At 41.9% G+C, this 15,417-nt stretch overlaps 1 protein-coding gene across 1 annotated transcript in view; it reads right to left on the bottom strand.

Annotated features, from left to right (window-relative positions):
* PLA1A (phospholipase A1 member A) overlaps positions 1–15,417 on the bottom strand; it is a 444,480-nt gene that overhangs the window by 30,031 nt on the left and 399,032 nt on the right. The window contains exon 10 of the mRNA XM_044071493.1: positions 13,863–14,036. Within this exon, the coding sequence (XP_043927428.1) occupies positions 13,863–14,036 (174 nt within the window). The remainder of the gene's footprint in view (positions 1–13,862; positions 14,037–15,417) is intronic.

Genomic DNA, 15,417 nt, shown 5'->3' with positions numbered 1-15,417 from the left:
GATCCTACAGACATTGCCAACATACTGGCTGACAGGTTCAGTGCAAACTTCTCCCCTCCCCAAAAGGAGAGATATCTATACCAAGCGATTGCAGCCCCCAAACATCTCCAACGCCCAAGTGAGAACTGCTCTCTCCAAAGCAAAAACACAGCATCCATGGGACCTGATGGTGTCCCCGGCTGTGTGCTCCACGAACTCAACGAGGAATTAAACCCACAGCTAGGACAGCTGTTTAATCATAGTCTTACCTCTGGATACGCACCCAGGAGTGGTGCACTGCAACTGTGGTCCCACTTCACAAAGGCGGTGCCTCCACCGACCCTGGAAATTACCGCCCATTAGCTTGACAAGTCTTATCTGCAAAGCCATGGAGAGGATCATAATGCACCTCATAAATAAAGTCATAGCAGATTTGCAGACTTTGGATCCATCCCAGTTTGGCTTTGTCAAAGGCAGATCATGCCTTCTAAACTTGGTTGACTTTTTCGAAACAGTCACCAAAGCCATTGATGAGGGAAAGGCAGTCCATACAGCCTACCTCGATCTGGTGAAGGCCTTTGATACAATACCCCACTCGGGTATCATTGAAAAACTCATCAGCTTAAATGTTAACCCATACATCACAAGATGGGTTGCAAACTGGCTGAGTGACAGAACCCACTGGGTCAGAGTTGCTGGAGCCATGTCAGACTCAAAGCCTGTCACAAGTGGTGTACCACAGGGCTCAGTCCTGGGCCCACTCTTGTTTGGCATCTACTTTTCCGAAGTACAAGCAAACACAGGAGGGTTATGGCTGACAAAGTTTGCAGATGACTGCAAACTGGGCGCCATAGTAGAAAACACATCTGACACAGATATCCTTCAGAAGGGTCTCACAGAAACGGATAACTGGTGCCAGAGCCATGGCCTAAAGTTAAATGCCAAAAATGCATAGTCATACCCTTCGGGAAAAACAAGGTTACCCCTAGCTACCAAATAGGTGGCAATCCACTGAGTACAGAAGAAGTTATCAGGGACCTGGGGACCCAGGTTGATAGTAGTCTGTCATTCGACACCCATGTAGCTAAAGTAGTTAGGAAGACCTTCTACATTGCCCACCTTATCATGAAGGGATTCTCATCTAGATCAAGGGAGGTCATAGTCTCCCTATACTCATCACTCATCAGACCAATGATTGAGTACAATGCCCCATTCGGAATGTATCTGACCCGACACTTGCAGCAGCTGGAGAGGCCACAAAAGTTCCTCACCAAAAGGATAAAGGGTCTCAAACATCTGTCCTATGCTGCCCGACTGAAAGAACTCCAGCTCTATTCAGTCGCCACCGCTTGCTCAGAGGTGACCTTTGCCTAACATACAAGGCCATGTCAAACCCAGATTTGATGAATATGCTTCACCTCAAAAAATCTAGATCCGTCAGAGCCACAAGGGCGGAGACTTAAACCTCGACACGGCTATTAATAGGACGTGCTGGAGGGATAGATTCATCACCCAAAGACTCCCTATGCTGTGGAATAAAATCCCGGTATATGTGAGGCAGAGCACCTCGCTGGCCTTGTTCAAGAGAAATCTTGACCAATGGATGGGAGATCGCAGATATACCCCAGGGATTACCTCAGTGTCACTGCTCAACAGAGGCACAGCAAAATAATGGGTATAGTTCCCCATACTAAAGGGGTGGCGTAAGCCACAAAACTATGGGCTAGGCTTGTAAATGCCCTCGGGCAGATAGCCTAGTATGAACCTATGAACCTATGAACCTATTGCTGTGCTCATCATGCTACTGAAATTTGCTGGAAAACAACTAAATAGTAATATATTTTAGGAGTAATCCCAAACAGGAAAGACTAGTATAGAACTAGTTTGGTAAAGGTGCATGAAGTGTGGTCAGCAGTAGTGCTCTTTTGCTTGTGGAGGGAAGTTGCTCCACATCTACCTGCTGATAAGAGATGAGATGTATAAGAAAGTGTCTGATGGGGCTCTGCAATACATTACCACACTGCTTTAGTGATTACTGAAGGGTGCATGAAAGGTGATGAGTAAGGGGGACACAAGCCATATGCAAGTGTAGTGATTGAATGCATAAAAGTAATTTCTTTGGGGGGGGGGACTCCACAGCCACCTACAAACAGCTGTGTGAGGAACACAAGGCTCAATGATGGATACCTGGAATTGGAGGGAGGCGCCACTGGTATGTGGCCCTGCCCAACAGGACTATGTTGCAATGAATGCTGATTGTGTATTTGTATCATACATGAAACATAGTGAATTCTTTCCTTATTCACCAAGAAATCTCAAACTAGCTGGTGGCTGTGATTGACAACATAATTTTTTATATATTTCTGACTTACACCATCATGTTTTTAACCTCATTTGTTTTCACAATGGGGCTCCTTAGCATAATATTTCCCAAGTTTTTTAGATTATGATATCAGCTATGTAATTTTACCTGTTTATGCAATAGTGTTGCCTGTGTCTCTGAATCATCTCCATCCTGTACACCATTGCTTTTTGAACAATTTAGACTGCCATATTGCATTACTTCTTTCTGAATCCCAAGTACCGTTTTTACATTTTTCATAGAGGAGCTTTTCTTCTCAACCCTCTTTTGACAATGGTAAACACTCAGATAAATTACCCACTAAACCAAACATAAGTAAAATAAAAGTAAATGCTTACAATACATGCAACACAGTAGAATGGCAATCTGAGAAATGCACAAAAGCAAACTCTTTCCATATACTCATTTTTTATGTTGTGCAAAAAAACTATGGAATGGTCACAAAAACAAATGGGTCATTTGGCCCAGCATTTGTTACCACCTGCCTACCTGCTGGATAAGTTTCAGACCCCATTTAATCAGATTTTCTTAAAAACTGCTTAAGTCAGTTCATACATTCTTGAAGTCAAGGTTTGCTTTTAATCTTGCATGATGTTAAGAAGGTGACGTCAGTGTGGCATTGATGGACAAACCCCTGTCTATTGACAGGGCAGCCTGGGTTTGAATAATGGCTCAAGTGCTTGACAGTGCATCTTAGAGGAATGAGGGTGTTGCACTTCATTGGAGTACAGGTATACTGTAATGTTCCTGGCAGAGACAGAGGAAACAACTGTTTAGTGCTGCCTGAGGGTGAGTGAGGTTTCTTGCTGATGTCAGCCCCTTGTGGAAGTGAATAGTTGTTTAGCACAGACACCCACTGCATGTTGTGCTCTTGGGGTGCTTCTGGGTATATTCAAGGTTAAGTAAGGAATTAGGAAATAAAACCCCTTCCCAGCACTCAATGGCAGCAGTGTGATGTAGGCCCTGGTTCCTTGCTCTACTATCTGGCTCTGGTCATGAGTAGAGATTAGCCTATAGGAGGGTATGGGGGATCTTATTGACCCAGTTGATGAGTAGAGGCATGAAAGCAGCTGAAGATCATCTGTGGAGAGACGACAAAAACAGCTACAAAAAAAAAAAGGAAGAAGACGGTAGCTTCAGTAACTACAAATTTTCCCTGACAGAAATATTCTCTTGTCACTAAGCTTTAGCTTCAGCTTTACCTTTATTTAGTTGTGTTCACACAAAGCACCATTAACAGCAATCCGATCACGCACCAAATAATTATTCATAACATGCAAATAAATAAAAAATAAATGTTAGAATTGCAACTGAGTAGGTAAATTCATCTCACCCCCATCAAATATCATATCAAAAAGATAGGTTTTCAGTGCCCTCCTGAAGTTCTCCAGTAACAGGCACTCCTTAAGCCATTATGATAGCAAATTCCACAGGGGAGAAGGCCTGATAAGAGCATGAGTAATACCCTGAAGTTTCAAGATGCAACCATGAAACTGCCAGCAGCACCTGGGAGGGTAAGCACAAATCGCAGGTAAGGCAATAGGGCACTGCAATGTCTTTCAGGTAAGAGGGACCTATGTCATGACTGCACAAGTAAACTAACACTAAGATCTTATAGATGATCTTACTGTGCACAGGAAGCCAAGGCATGCTACCCAAAACAGGTGTAATATGCCGGTAACATGCTATACCAATAAGTAGCTTTATAACAGAGCTCTGCACCATGTGTAAGTGCTCCTTCTCAGTGTTAGGGAGTCATAGGTAAAGGGCATTGCAATAGTTCAATCTTGAGGAGACCTGGGAATGAACAATAACATAGAAATCAACTTAGGATATCAGGTGCTAATCTACGATTTGTTTCTAAGGTGAAACATGAGAAATTCACTGTGGGCAATGTTTGGTCCTGAAGTGTTAGACTGGAATCCAAAATGATACCAATATTACAGACCTTTTTATGCACCTTATCAACAAGTTCAAGTCTGTTACCAAATACATGATAAAATTGGTCTAGGGAGGGGCAGCAGAGTATCTTAAGTTTGCATGAACTGTCAAGGCCTTGGTTTTGGAAGATTAGAGTTTCAACCAATTTTGAATTAGCCAGGAGTGTGCGGCTTGTAAATCACTGACCAAGAATACATGCTCACCATACTGTATTGAGGAAAGGACTGGTACAGCTGTGTATCATTCTGAAGATAGGTAAAGGCTGCCAGCCTAGCCAGACAGAATGTTCTAGATAATTCTGTCATTTGTAAATATTAATGTAAGCCACATGCTTGTCTTTTTAAATATGAAAAGACCGCATTGGATATTGAACTGCAAAAATGTAACAACAATGCACTCTGCTGTAACAAAGCTGAGAAGTCAATTCTTTGATGTCAAAACTCGGAGCCGATATGTCTGGATGAAGGAATTCTGCCTACTGTTTTGAGGCCAGCGTTAATGGCTAGAATTTGCATGTATAATTTTTTATTGCTCTGGTTCCTGACCAGCTGCAAGATCAAAGGGGCTATTAACCTTTGAGAGTCTGTTAGCCTCGGAACAAGAAAGAAATTATGTAATCTGAAATGAATCAGCGGTACTGTGTTATCAATTTAAGGACAGAAAGAATGACGACATGACAGCATTTTGTCTTGAGAACATCCAACATCACCAGCACTGCCTGTATCTATATGTAAGTAGGATCTTAGACTTTAGTGTTTCTCTTAGAAATAGCTAGGAATTAGGAAGATTAGACTGTGTTTTTCTGTGATGTCAGAACTTTTCTACTCTATTATTTTAAACATTTCTCTGTGATCTCTGAACTCTTAACTAGCACTGTGTAGTAAGAAATATTGTCTTGTGTTTTTATTTTTTATTATTAAATATTTTTTAAACCTTTCAACTGTGGCTGTTTTGTGTAGAGATAACTTAAGCTCTGAGTACATTGCATATATATAGTGATACTGTACCAAGTCACTCCAAATAAGCTTTGCTGTTCAGTCACACTTACCATTTGGATAATAATATTGCACAGTAATAATTGTACACCCTTTAATAAGGGCCTTTGAGTAGCTGATAAATATTAGCTGGGAGGTGGCAGTAATTTCTACCGTATAGTCTGGGTAAAAGGGGCACAGCTGGGGAACCTGTGCCAGTCTTCCCCAGGAGTGTCTGTGTGGTTGTATATAACTCTTATCTCAAAGTGTGTGTGTGTCAGCTACAGAGACACAAAACACTGGTTAGACAGAGAGAGTGCTGGAGGTTTAAGCTTGCCCACTAGGCTGAGATCTGGACCCTATAGGTGTAACAGTGGGGAGTCTTATTGGGGACCTGGAGAGAAAGGGAGAAACCAGCCCTATACTGCCTGTGATCTCTGTGTGTTCTTAAGGGAAATTGTACTTTACTGGATGTGTGCTTATTATCCTTTCCCTATATGGACACCCCTCACTGGTGTTAGTGGTGAGGATTGAGGCTCCTTGATTGCTGGGCCAGTGCATGGGCATCACAAGCATCACCATAACTGTGGAATGCTAAATCTATCAGCCCAAGCAGATCTCCTAGGAGAAGCATGCAAACTGTTAACAATAAAGGGTCTAAGGTAGAACCCTGTAATACTCTGCATTCCAGAGAATGCATGGCAAAAAGAATTGATCTGTGAACAGACCTTGTTTGTATGGCTAGAGAGACGCAAGTTTGCAAATGGTCTGTAAAAGTGTCATTGCCTGTGGTAGGGAATGCTGTAGAGAAATCCAGAAGGTCCAACATTGAGAAGTACCACTGATCTCTTGTCAAAAGAATATCACTAATGACTCCTATGAGAGCTGTTTTAGTGCTATGGTGAGTGTGAAAATCCAACTGAAAGGGGCCCATGAGCCCACTAACCACAAGGTAAGTCTCACGCTGCTTATAGACAACCTTATTAATAACTATCCCTAAAGTGGAGGCTTGAGATTGGGTAACAATTCTCAAAAATATTTGTATCTAATGATATTTTTTAATCAAATGATGCAAACATTTTTTTTTTAATATATTTTCTCCCTCAAATTGTGCACCTTGTATGTTCAAGCTGTTCCTCCTATTTTCATGCAAGTAGGTTCAAGCAGTTTCCTCTTATTTTCATACAACTGTTTTTTTATAAGAAGGTATCAACTTAGATATTTTTTTAGAGTGTATGATGTGTTTCAGTATGCTATCATATCCCATTCTGCCTGCTTTCGTCAATACTTTAGACACAGAATTATTTTAATCAGTCTTAATGTTTCTTCTGGTGATCACCATGCACCAGTTTTGTGGCCTTCACTGAAATGAATCTGTCATGTTTACGTCCTTGCAAGGATGAGGTTACCAGAATGTCACACAATAATTTAGATGTTGTTTTAACCAGCTGCCTATAAAAATATGTAACAGTTTCTTGTTTTCTGCTAGTAAAACTTCTTTCTTTGCATAATATTACACTTGCCCTCCTTGCTACAATCTCACATCCCTTGCTTACCTTCAGATCTGATATGATGATCTCCAAGTCACTTCTGCCTTTTTTTTTGCAGCTTCTGCTTCCACTTCAGTTCTGCAGTTTCTTTAAGTTATTACTTGTCAGATATTATTGTATATATTTTTTATAGTTCCAGTTTTGTAGCCACACCGTGTCCCACCATCACTGTGCACCTCTACTGACAAACTTCCTTTTTTCCTGTAACATCTTAGCCCTCATTGCAACTCACTTTACCTGGGAAGGCATCTTACCAGGATGTTAGAGGTGGGACATGACATCCATTGTATTAGATTTGTTTTTATCTGTATGGATCCTAATTTCCGAGAAAGCAATGTGAAATACATATTTTCTATACCTATAAGTTTAAAACTTGCATTGATCAACTCCCAAATAGCTTTCCCATAACAAGTCTGTCAGACTGGTATATTAGAAGCTTTTTATTTGCTGAATAAGTTCTGTAACAGAAACAAGTCATATAATATAGAATATACTACCGGTTCTATACAAAAATAACATCAGAGTCAAAATACACTTTCTCTAATTTGCAGATATCAGAACAAATATCCTGTTACTGGATCTAATTAAATTAGGTGTCTTGCAGAGGCACTACCACCATCTCCACTCCCCCCCACACACACGCATACGTTCCAATACCAGGGTCAAGGCATGTGAGGATGTGCATCCACCAGCTTCCTCTCCCAAACAGGAACTCTCTCACCCCACTCACCCCAGTCACTCTTCATAGTAGTCTGCTCCCATGATAGTCATTTCTAACCCCCCCCAAAAGATACCTCCTACAAATTTTAGAAGCACAGCCAACAACAAGCAGCTTCTCTTTTCCAACATCACAGCTAGTAATCAGACAAACTCCAACAACTAGAGTGCATGGACCACACGAGGCACTTGCTTATTCATTAACTGATTTGTTTGAGAAAGTTAAATAAAAAATTTCCCTGTAAAAGCACCTCTGAAACTGTGCCAGTAAATTGGTGAGTGTAGATCAGCTACTTTGCACACTGAGTAACACAGACCAGCTAATCTGTGTGTTGAGGAGCACTCCCCCTTGAATTTAGCATTATATACCCTAGTCTAGTCTCAAGCCTGAAAGCACCATTAGTCAACCCACTATTAACTCCTCATGGACCGCACCCCAGTAGCTCACCCAATAAAGGGCCTGACATCATGGATATGCACTTTCACAGTTCCTCTGCAGCCGCTTTAGTGGATATCCAGAATATTGAGAGAATGCAACAATTGTCTAATGTTCACTGGCAGCTGTTTAATCCTCAAAGAAACAAATATATTATGTGAGAGATGTATGTACACAGTATGTCTGTAGTTTCATAGGTTCATACTAGGCTATCTGCCCTAGGGCATTTATAAGCCTAGCCAGAGTGTGTTTGGCCTTTGCCACCCATTTTAAATTAATTTTGCTATGCCCTTTTTCGAGGTTAGTATACTGTGCCTCTGTCTAACAGTGTCACAGAAGTGATACCCGGGGTAAACCTATGATCTCCCATCCACTCATCAAGATTCCTCTTGAAGAGAGTCAATGAGGGACTCTGCCTAACCTGGATTGGGATTTTATTCCAGAGTGAAAGGAGCCTCTGGGTTATGAATCTGTCCCTCCAGCATGTCCTATTTATGTCAGTGCTGAGGTTCAAGTCTCTCGAGCACGTAGCTCGATGGGATTTGGATATTCTGAGGTGCAGCATGTCCATTAATTCCGGGTTGGACATGGCTTTATACATCAGGCACAGATCGCCTCTGAGCAGGCGGTATGCCACTGAGTAGAGCTGGAGTTTCTTTAACCGGGCAGCATATGGCATCTGTTTGAGCCCTTTGATCCTCTTGGTGAGGTACTTTTGGGGTCTTTCCAGTTGCTGCAGGTGTCTGGTAAGGTACATCCCAAAAGGGGCATTGTACTCAATTATGGGCCTGATGAGGGATGGGTAAAGAGGCACGATGACCTCCCCTGATCTAGATGTGAACCCCTTCATGATTAGGTGGGCTATATAAAATGTTTTTCTAACCACTTTGGCCACGTGGTTGTCAAATGAGAGATTGCTATCAACTTGGGTCCCCAGGTCCCTAATTACTTCTTCTGTACTTATTGGATTACCACCTATGTGGTAATTTGTGGGCACTTTGTTTTTGCCAAAGGGAATGACTATACACTTTTTGGCATTTAGCTTGAGGCCATGGCTCTGGCACCAGTTGTCTGTTTCTATGAGGCCCTTTTGGAGGATGCTTGTGTCGGCTGGAGAGTCGATTATGGCACCCGGTTTGCAGTCATCTGCGAACTTGGTCAGCCACAGTCCTTCTGTGTTGGCCTGTACCTCCGAGAAATATATACCGAAAAAGAGAGGTCCCAGAACTGAGCCTTGTGGGACGCCACTTGTAACTGGTTTGGAGTCTGACATGGCTCCAGCAATTCTAACCATGTGGGTTCTGTCCTTGAGCCAGTTTGCAACCCATCTAGTGACATAGGGGTTTATATTTAAGCTGGTGAGCTTATCTATAATGCCCGAGTGGGGTATTGCATTGAAGGCTTTTGAGAGGTCCAGGTAGGCTGTGTGGACCACCTTCCCCTTGTCAATGGCCTTGGGGACTATTTCAAAGAAATCGACCAGGTTTAAGAGGCAGGATCTGCCCTTAACAAAGCCGAACTGGGTAGGATCCAGTGTCTGTAGGTCCCCAATATCTTTATTTATGAGGTCCATGATGATCCTTTCCATAGCTTTGCAGACCAAGCTAGTCAGGCTTATGGGGCGATAGTTTCCAGGATCCGTTGAGGCACCACCTTTGTGGAGAGGGACCACTGTTGCTGTACGCCACTCTTTGGGCACATATCCTGTAGTAAGGCTGAGATTGAACAGTAGTTTTATGTTTGGGTTTAGCTCTTCTTGGAGTTCATGTGGGACGCAGCCCGGGACACCGTGTGGTCCCATTGATGCTGTGTTTTTTGCTTTGGAGAGGGCGGCTCTTACCTGAGCATCTGAGATGTCAGGGGGGCAGCACTCTGCTGGGATAGATATTTGCCTTTTGGTGGAGGGGGGGAGAAGTTTGCGCTGAACCTGTCAGCTAGGATGTTGGCAATGTCTGTGGGTTCGGTGTATTTTTTGTCATTTTGCACTAATTCTGAGCATATCTGGGAATTCCCAGCCAGGTTCCTAACATAACTAAAGAAAGCCTTGTGATTATCCTTAGTGTCCTGTGCAATTTTTCTCTCGAAACTGGCCTTAGACGATTTTATGAGTGCCCGTAGTTTTTTGCTAATACTGATCAGAGATGCCTTCCCTTTTTGGGATTTTGCTCTATCATGTAGTAGCTTCCTCCTTCTATTGTATAGTTTGTTTATGGCTGGGGTCCACCAGACAGGATGTCTGCCTTTGGAGGATTGGGTCTTGGTTTTATTTGGGATTGGATGATCCATGCATTCCTGAAGGTGTTCATAGAATGTGTTTATAAAGGATTCTGCGGTCTGGGCCGTATTTTCCACAGGACCGGGGGCTTTGAAGGATTCCACCTCGGTTTTGAGGAGTGTGAAATTTGCTTTAGAGAAGTTTTTCACTGTGGTTTTCTGGGCAGGGGGTGGGGTCGGGATGTGAATATCCAGTGAGATTAGCTTATGGTCTGATCTTACCAGTGAGGGATACACTTCTAGTCTGGAGCATAGAGTCCCCATGTTGGTGATGATCAGGTCCTGTATGTTTTCCCCTCTTGTGGGAGTGGTAACAAGTTGTTCCATAGCATTTGAGTTTATAAATTCTAGGAACCTTTGGGCTAGGGTGTTGGAGCTAGAGTAATGCTCCCAGTCTATGTTTGGGTAGTTGAAGTTGCCCAATATAATGGTGCTTGGAGAGACCTTCATATTTTCCAGTGTTCTCAGGAAGGCTGAGTGGGGTTCCTGGGTTTGGGAGGGTGGTCTGTAGCAGGCTATAAACCGGAAGGCAGTTTTACCCACTGTTAGTTGCACATGGATAGTCTCTGATGCTTCATGCTGTGCCACCAACCTGGAGGTGTGGGCATCTTTGACGAATATTGATACTCCCCCTCCTTTTGTGGTTGGTCCAAGTTTTGGGGCCGAAAAGCATGGTATGAGGTATAACCTGGTAGTGCTGGGGTGCTCTCGGGAGCCTTGAACCAGGTTTCTGTTACTGCACAGATATCGATGTTCTCCATGCTAAGGAGAGTTTCTAGTGCGTGCATCTTGAGGTTTAGACTTCTGGCGTTGAGTAGCATTACTCTTAGTTTCTTATCCCTTGTGATACCTATGGAGGTGGGTAGGTGTAGACAAAACTCTTGCATACAAACACTCATAATAACAATCTGATTGTCACTGATAAATGTACTACACTTACCACACATAGTAAACATTCCACACCTAGAGCTACTTATGCTGAGACACTTAACTGCAATTATTCCAAAACCTGAAAGACCTCTCAGACATTCTACCTGCAAAATTTCTCCTCAGCAAACCCAAAATCACTCAACAGAACCCATTAGCTGCTGTGGAACAGCCTCCCCATCCACATAAAACAAAGTTGATCCCTATCCATATGCAGGTACCACTAGAAAGAATTATCATGAAAATGGATAACAATGACAAAGGAAACCATCAGAAACTGGACCAGACCAGTTTGGTTTTGTGAAAGGCATATCATGCCTACTGGACGTGGTGGACTTCTTTGAGAAGTCACTAAGGCAATGGATAAAAGCAAAACAGTGCATACTGCCTACCTTGACCTAGCTAAGGCATTGGATGCAATACCACACTCAGACATTGTAAACAAACTCATGGAATTAGGCATAAGCCACTATGCAATTTGCTAGATAGCCAGCTGGCTCTCAGACAAGACCCAGGAAGTTAGGATTGAAGAGACCATCTTCACAAAGAAGCTGGTCACCAGTAGAGTTCACCAGGGCTCTGTTCAGGCTCCTCTCTTCTTTGGCATCTATTTTCTGTAAAGGGCCTCAGGCAAGTTTACAGATGATTGCAAGCTAGGATCAACCATAGAACCCCCCTCAAGATACTAACATCTTACAGGAAGGTCTAACTCAGACAAGTGACCAGTGCCAAAGCTATGGCTTAAAACTCGATGCCAAGACATACATAATAGTACCACTGGGGAATTCAGACACTCAGGGAAATTACCTCTTTGATTAAACATCCCTAAAAGTAGACACAGTAGTGAGAGATTTGGGGGCTCATGTAGACATCAACCTAGCTTTAGACCAACATGTGCCCAAGGTGGTAAGAAAAGTAATAGCATGGAAGTCATCATACCACTGCACACAGCCCTCACTGGACCCATCATTGAGTATAATTCCTCCTTCAGTATGTGCTTTACCAGGCACATGCAACAACCAGAACATCCAAAGAGGTTCCTCACAAAAAGAATACAGTGCAGAAGCACAATGTCCTATGCAGATCCCCTCAAATCCCTATCTCTATACTCTGTTTCCTACAGACTGCTAAGAAGAGACTTATGCCCAGCACACAAAACATCCTTGGATCCTACTCTGATGGAACAGCACCAGAACTACTAGATCTAAGGATTTAAACTTTGTGAATTAAATAGGACATATTGGAGGGACAGGTATGTATCTCAGAGAATCTCCATTCTCTGGAATAGGCTTCTTATCAATGTGAAGCAGAGCTCTTCCCTAAACGTATTCAAGTACAACCTGGAACAGTAGATAGAAAATTGGAAATGCACCCCAGTATGACACCTACATTATAATAGACAGAGGTAGCCATTAAATCATGCGCTAACTAACATACACCCCTTAGAATAACCTCTAAGGCACAATAACTTGTAGGATATATTTGGGGTTGCATGGCTAGGCTTATAAAGGCTTCTGCGGTTGTTAGCCTAGAATACACCTATGAACCTATGAACATCCTTGTCCATACAAATGAATTAATTAGTCTGTCAGTTGTCCAACTGACCAGTCTTCAGTACATCTGCTGGCAACTGAAGTACAAATGTTGTCTCTTTGCTTCAAGCTGCTCTCTAGAAAGTATAGTTAAAATGTATTTAATTGTGCAGCAAATCACATTTTTTGTGACATAGAGAGCGAGAGAGAGAAAAAGAGAGAGAGAGAGAGAAAGAAAGAAAATGCAAGTTTTCGATTTGTAATTATAGTTGTGGAAACTGTTTTTATGCTTCACTGTTGGAATTTTGTGATTTCTTATATTTTCTGAATGCCATCGTAAATTTATAACATGCATTGACTATTCTTTTGAAAATCGTACTTCATTTTTTCTTCCACTTTATTTAACTAATTGTTCCCCAATATAAATTGCCTATATACTGACTGTGCCTATATCCTACACTAACATTCTATACTTCGTTTCTTCACGATTGTCATCATACTCTGACTTTAGTCATCAAAAGTCTGTTTTCTGTCTTCATATAGCTGTACTGCTTTACTCTTTGTCTCCTTTGTGACTCATGTACTTTGATGATTGCCTGTATTTAGAAGACTATGTTCTCGATCTTGAAGTAAATTACAATATACTGAATTTTTAAAACTTTTGCAAAAATTGAAATGTAATAATGTAGCAGCACTCCTGTGGCCTTTTACTGTTTACCTTAGAAGTAAACAAATGCTTTGTTGGAAGTGCTCAGAACAGTACCAGTCAGAAACACATTATACAGTACAATAAACAGCTTGCGAATCTTAAGCATAGATATGTAAGTAATGAGCTGAGATAGAAAAGTGTTTAGTACCTACAAGTAATATAGGGGTTCATCGAAGCCATCTTGTCTTTTATAGGGTGACAAAATAAATTGCTCCATCTAATCAAAAGCTGAAAACATCTGCGTAAAAGAGTGTACAGTTTGAAACAGCACAATAATATTTATAAAGCAAAATAATTAGCATGCATATTTCTGTTTATTATTCAAGCAATTAATATTTTTTAGTGAACGAAGTCTCATTTACAGTTTAGTAAAGGCTGCGAAAAGAAAGAAACATAAACAGTTTGAAATCTAATTTCAGTAAATTAATGACTAAGGATGTATAAGTATTGCTCATTCGTACCTGTCATTAAATGGGAGCTCTTGGATGCAGATTTTGGCAATGTTTATGTTTTCTTCTTTATTCCCAGACAGTCTGCTGAATAACTTTACTCTGTACCTGAGCTGCAGTGTGTGAACGTTGCACAGGGGTTCCTGATGGGTGATAACTCTTTTAAAGTGGTATGTCTTCTTGGGTCTATGAGAAAAAAGAAGAACCACATAAATAACAGCAAATTGCTCCCTTTTTCTGAGACTCTGACCTGAAATTGTGGAAATATGCCATCAGCTGAAGCATACTAAAAATAGCCACTAATATTACAGAAGGAGTGAAACTTATTTCTGTGACAGTAATGATGAAGCCAGCTCCCCCCCATCAAACCCATGTCTAGTAGAAGAGGAAGGAGATGTGAGGTACACATCATTTCTTTCTTACAATGCACTTCACATATGTAAATGGTCTGTGGATAACCAAATATGTTGATAATTGTAAACTGGAAAGCATAATTACATCAATACAAGATGATGAAGTTCTGTAAGATGTTACACAATAAAACTAGCGCAGTGATAATGAACCCTCCTGTAACACCAGTAAATGTAGCATTGTGAGACTTGGAGCAAAGATTATATGAATTACAGGTTCATAGGTTCATAGGTTGAGACTAGGCTATCTGCCCTAGGGCATTTATAAGCCTAGCCAGAGTATGTTTGGCTTTCACCACCCTTTTAGATTAGTTGACTGTGCCTCTGTATAGTAGGTCACAGAAGGTAGCCCTTTTAAGGTTTGTTTACTGTACCTCTGTCAAGCATCGACACAGAAGAGATCCCAGGGGTAAACTTATGATCTCCCATCCATTCATCAAAATTTCTCTTGAAGAGGGTCAGTGAGGGACTCTGCCTGACATGGATTGGGATTTTGTTCCAGAGTGAGGGAAGCCTCTGGGATATGAATCTGTCCCTCCAGCATGTCCTATTTATTTCTTTGCTGAGGTTCAGGTGTAGCTCTAAGGGATTTAGACTTCCTGAGGTGAAGCATGTCCATTAATTCTGGGTTGGACATGGCTTTATACGTCAGACACAGATCGCCTCTGAGTAGACAGTACGCATCTGAGTACAGCTGGAGTTTCTTTAGCCGAACTGCATAGGGCATCTGTTTGAGACCCTTGATCCTCTTGGTGAGATACGTTTTGGGTCTTTCCATTTGCTGAAGGTGTCAGGTAAGTTACATCCCAAATGGGGCATTGTACTCAATTATGGGCCTGATAAGTGATGAGTAGAGGGGCACAATGACCTCTCTTGATCTAGATGTGAACCCTTTCATGATAAGGTGGGCTATATAGAAGGTCTTTCTAACCACTTTGGCAACGTGATTGTCAAAGGAGAGATTGCTATCTACCTGGGTCCCCAAGTCCCTAATTACTTCTTCTGTACTTAATGGATTACCACCTATGTGGTAATTTGTGGGCACTTTGTTTTTTCCAAAGGGGATGACTATGCACTTTTTGGCATTTAGCTTTAGGCCATGGCTCTGGCACCAGTTATCCGTCTCTGTGAGACCCTTTTGGAGGATGCTTGTGTCA

The sequence above is a fragment of the Protopterus annectens genome, chromosome 5.part0 (assembly GCF_019279795.1).
Source record: "Protopterus annectens isolate FY-2018-M chromosome 5.part0, PAN1.0, whole genome shotgun sequence".
Taxonomy (NCBI): Eukaryota; Metazoa; Chordata; order Ceratodontiformes; family Protopteridae; genus Protopterus; species Protopterus annectens.
The sequence above is the reverse complement of the archived record's forward strand: the minus strand, read 5'-3'. Positions and strand labels throughout refer to the sequence as shown.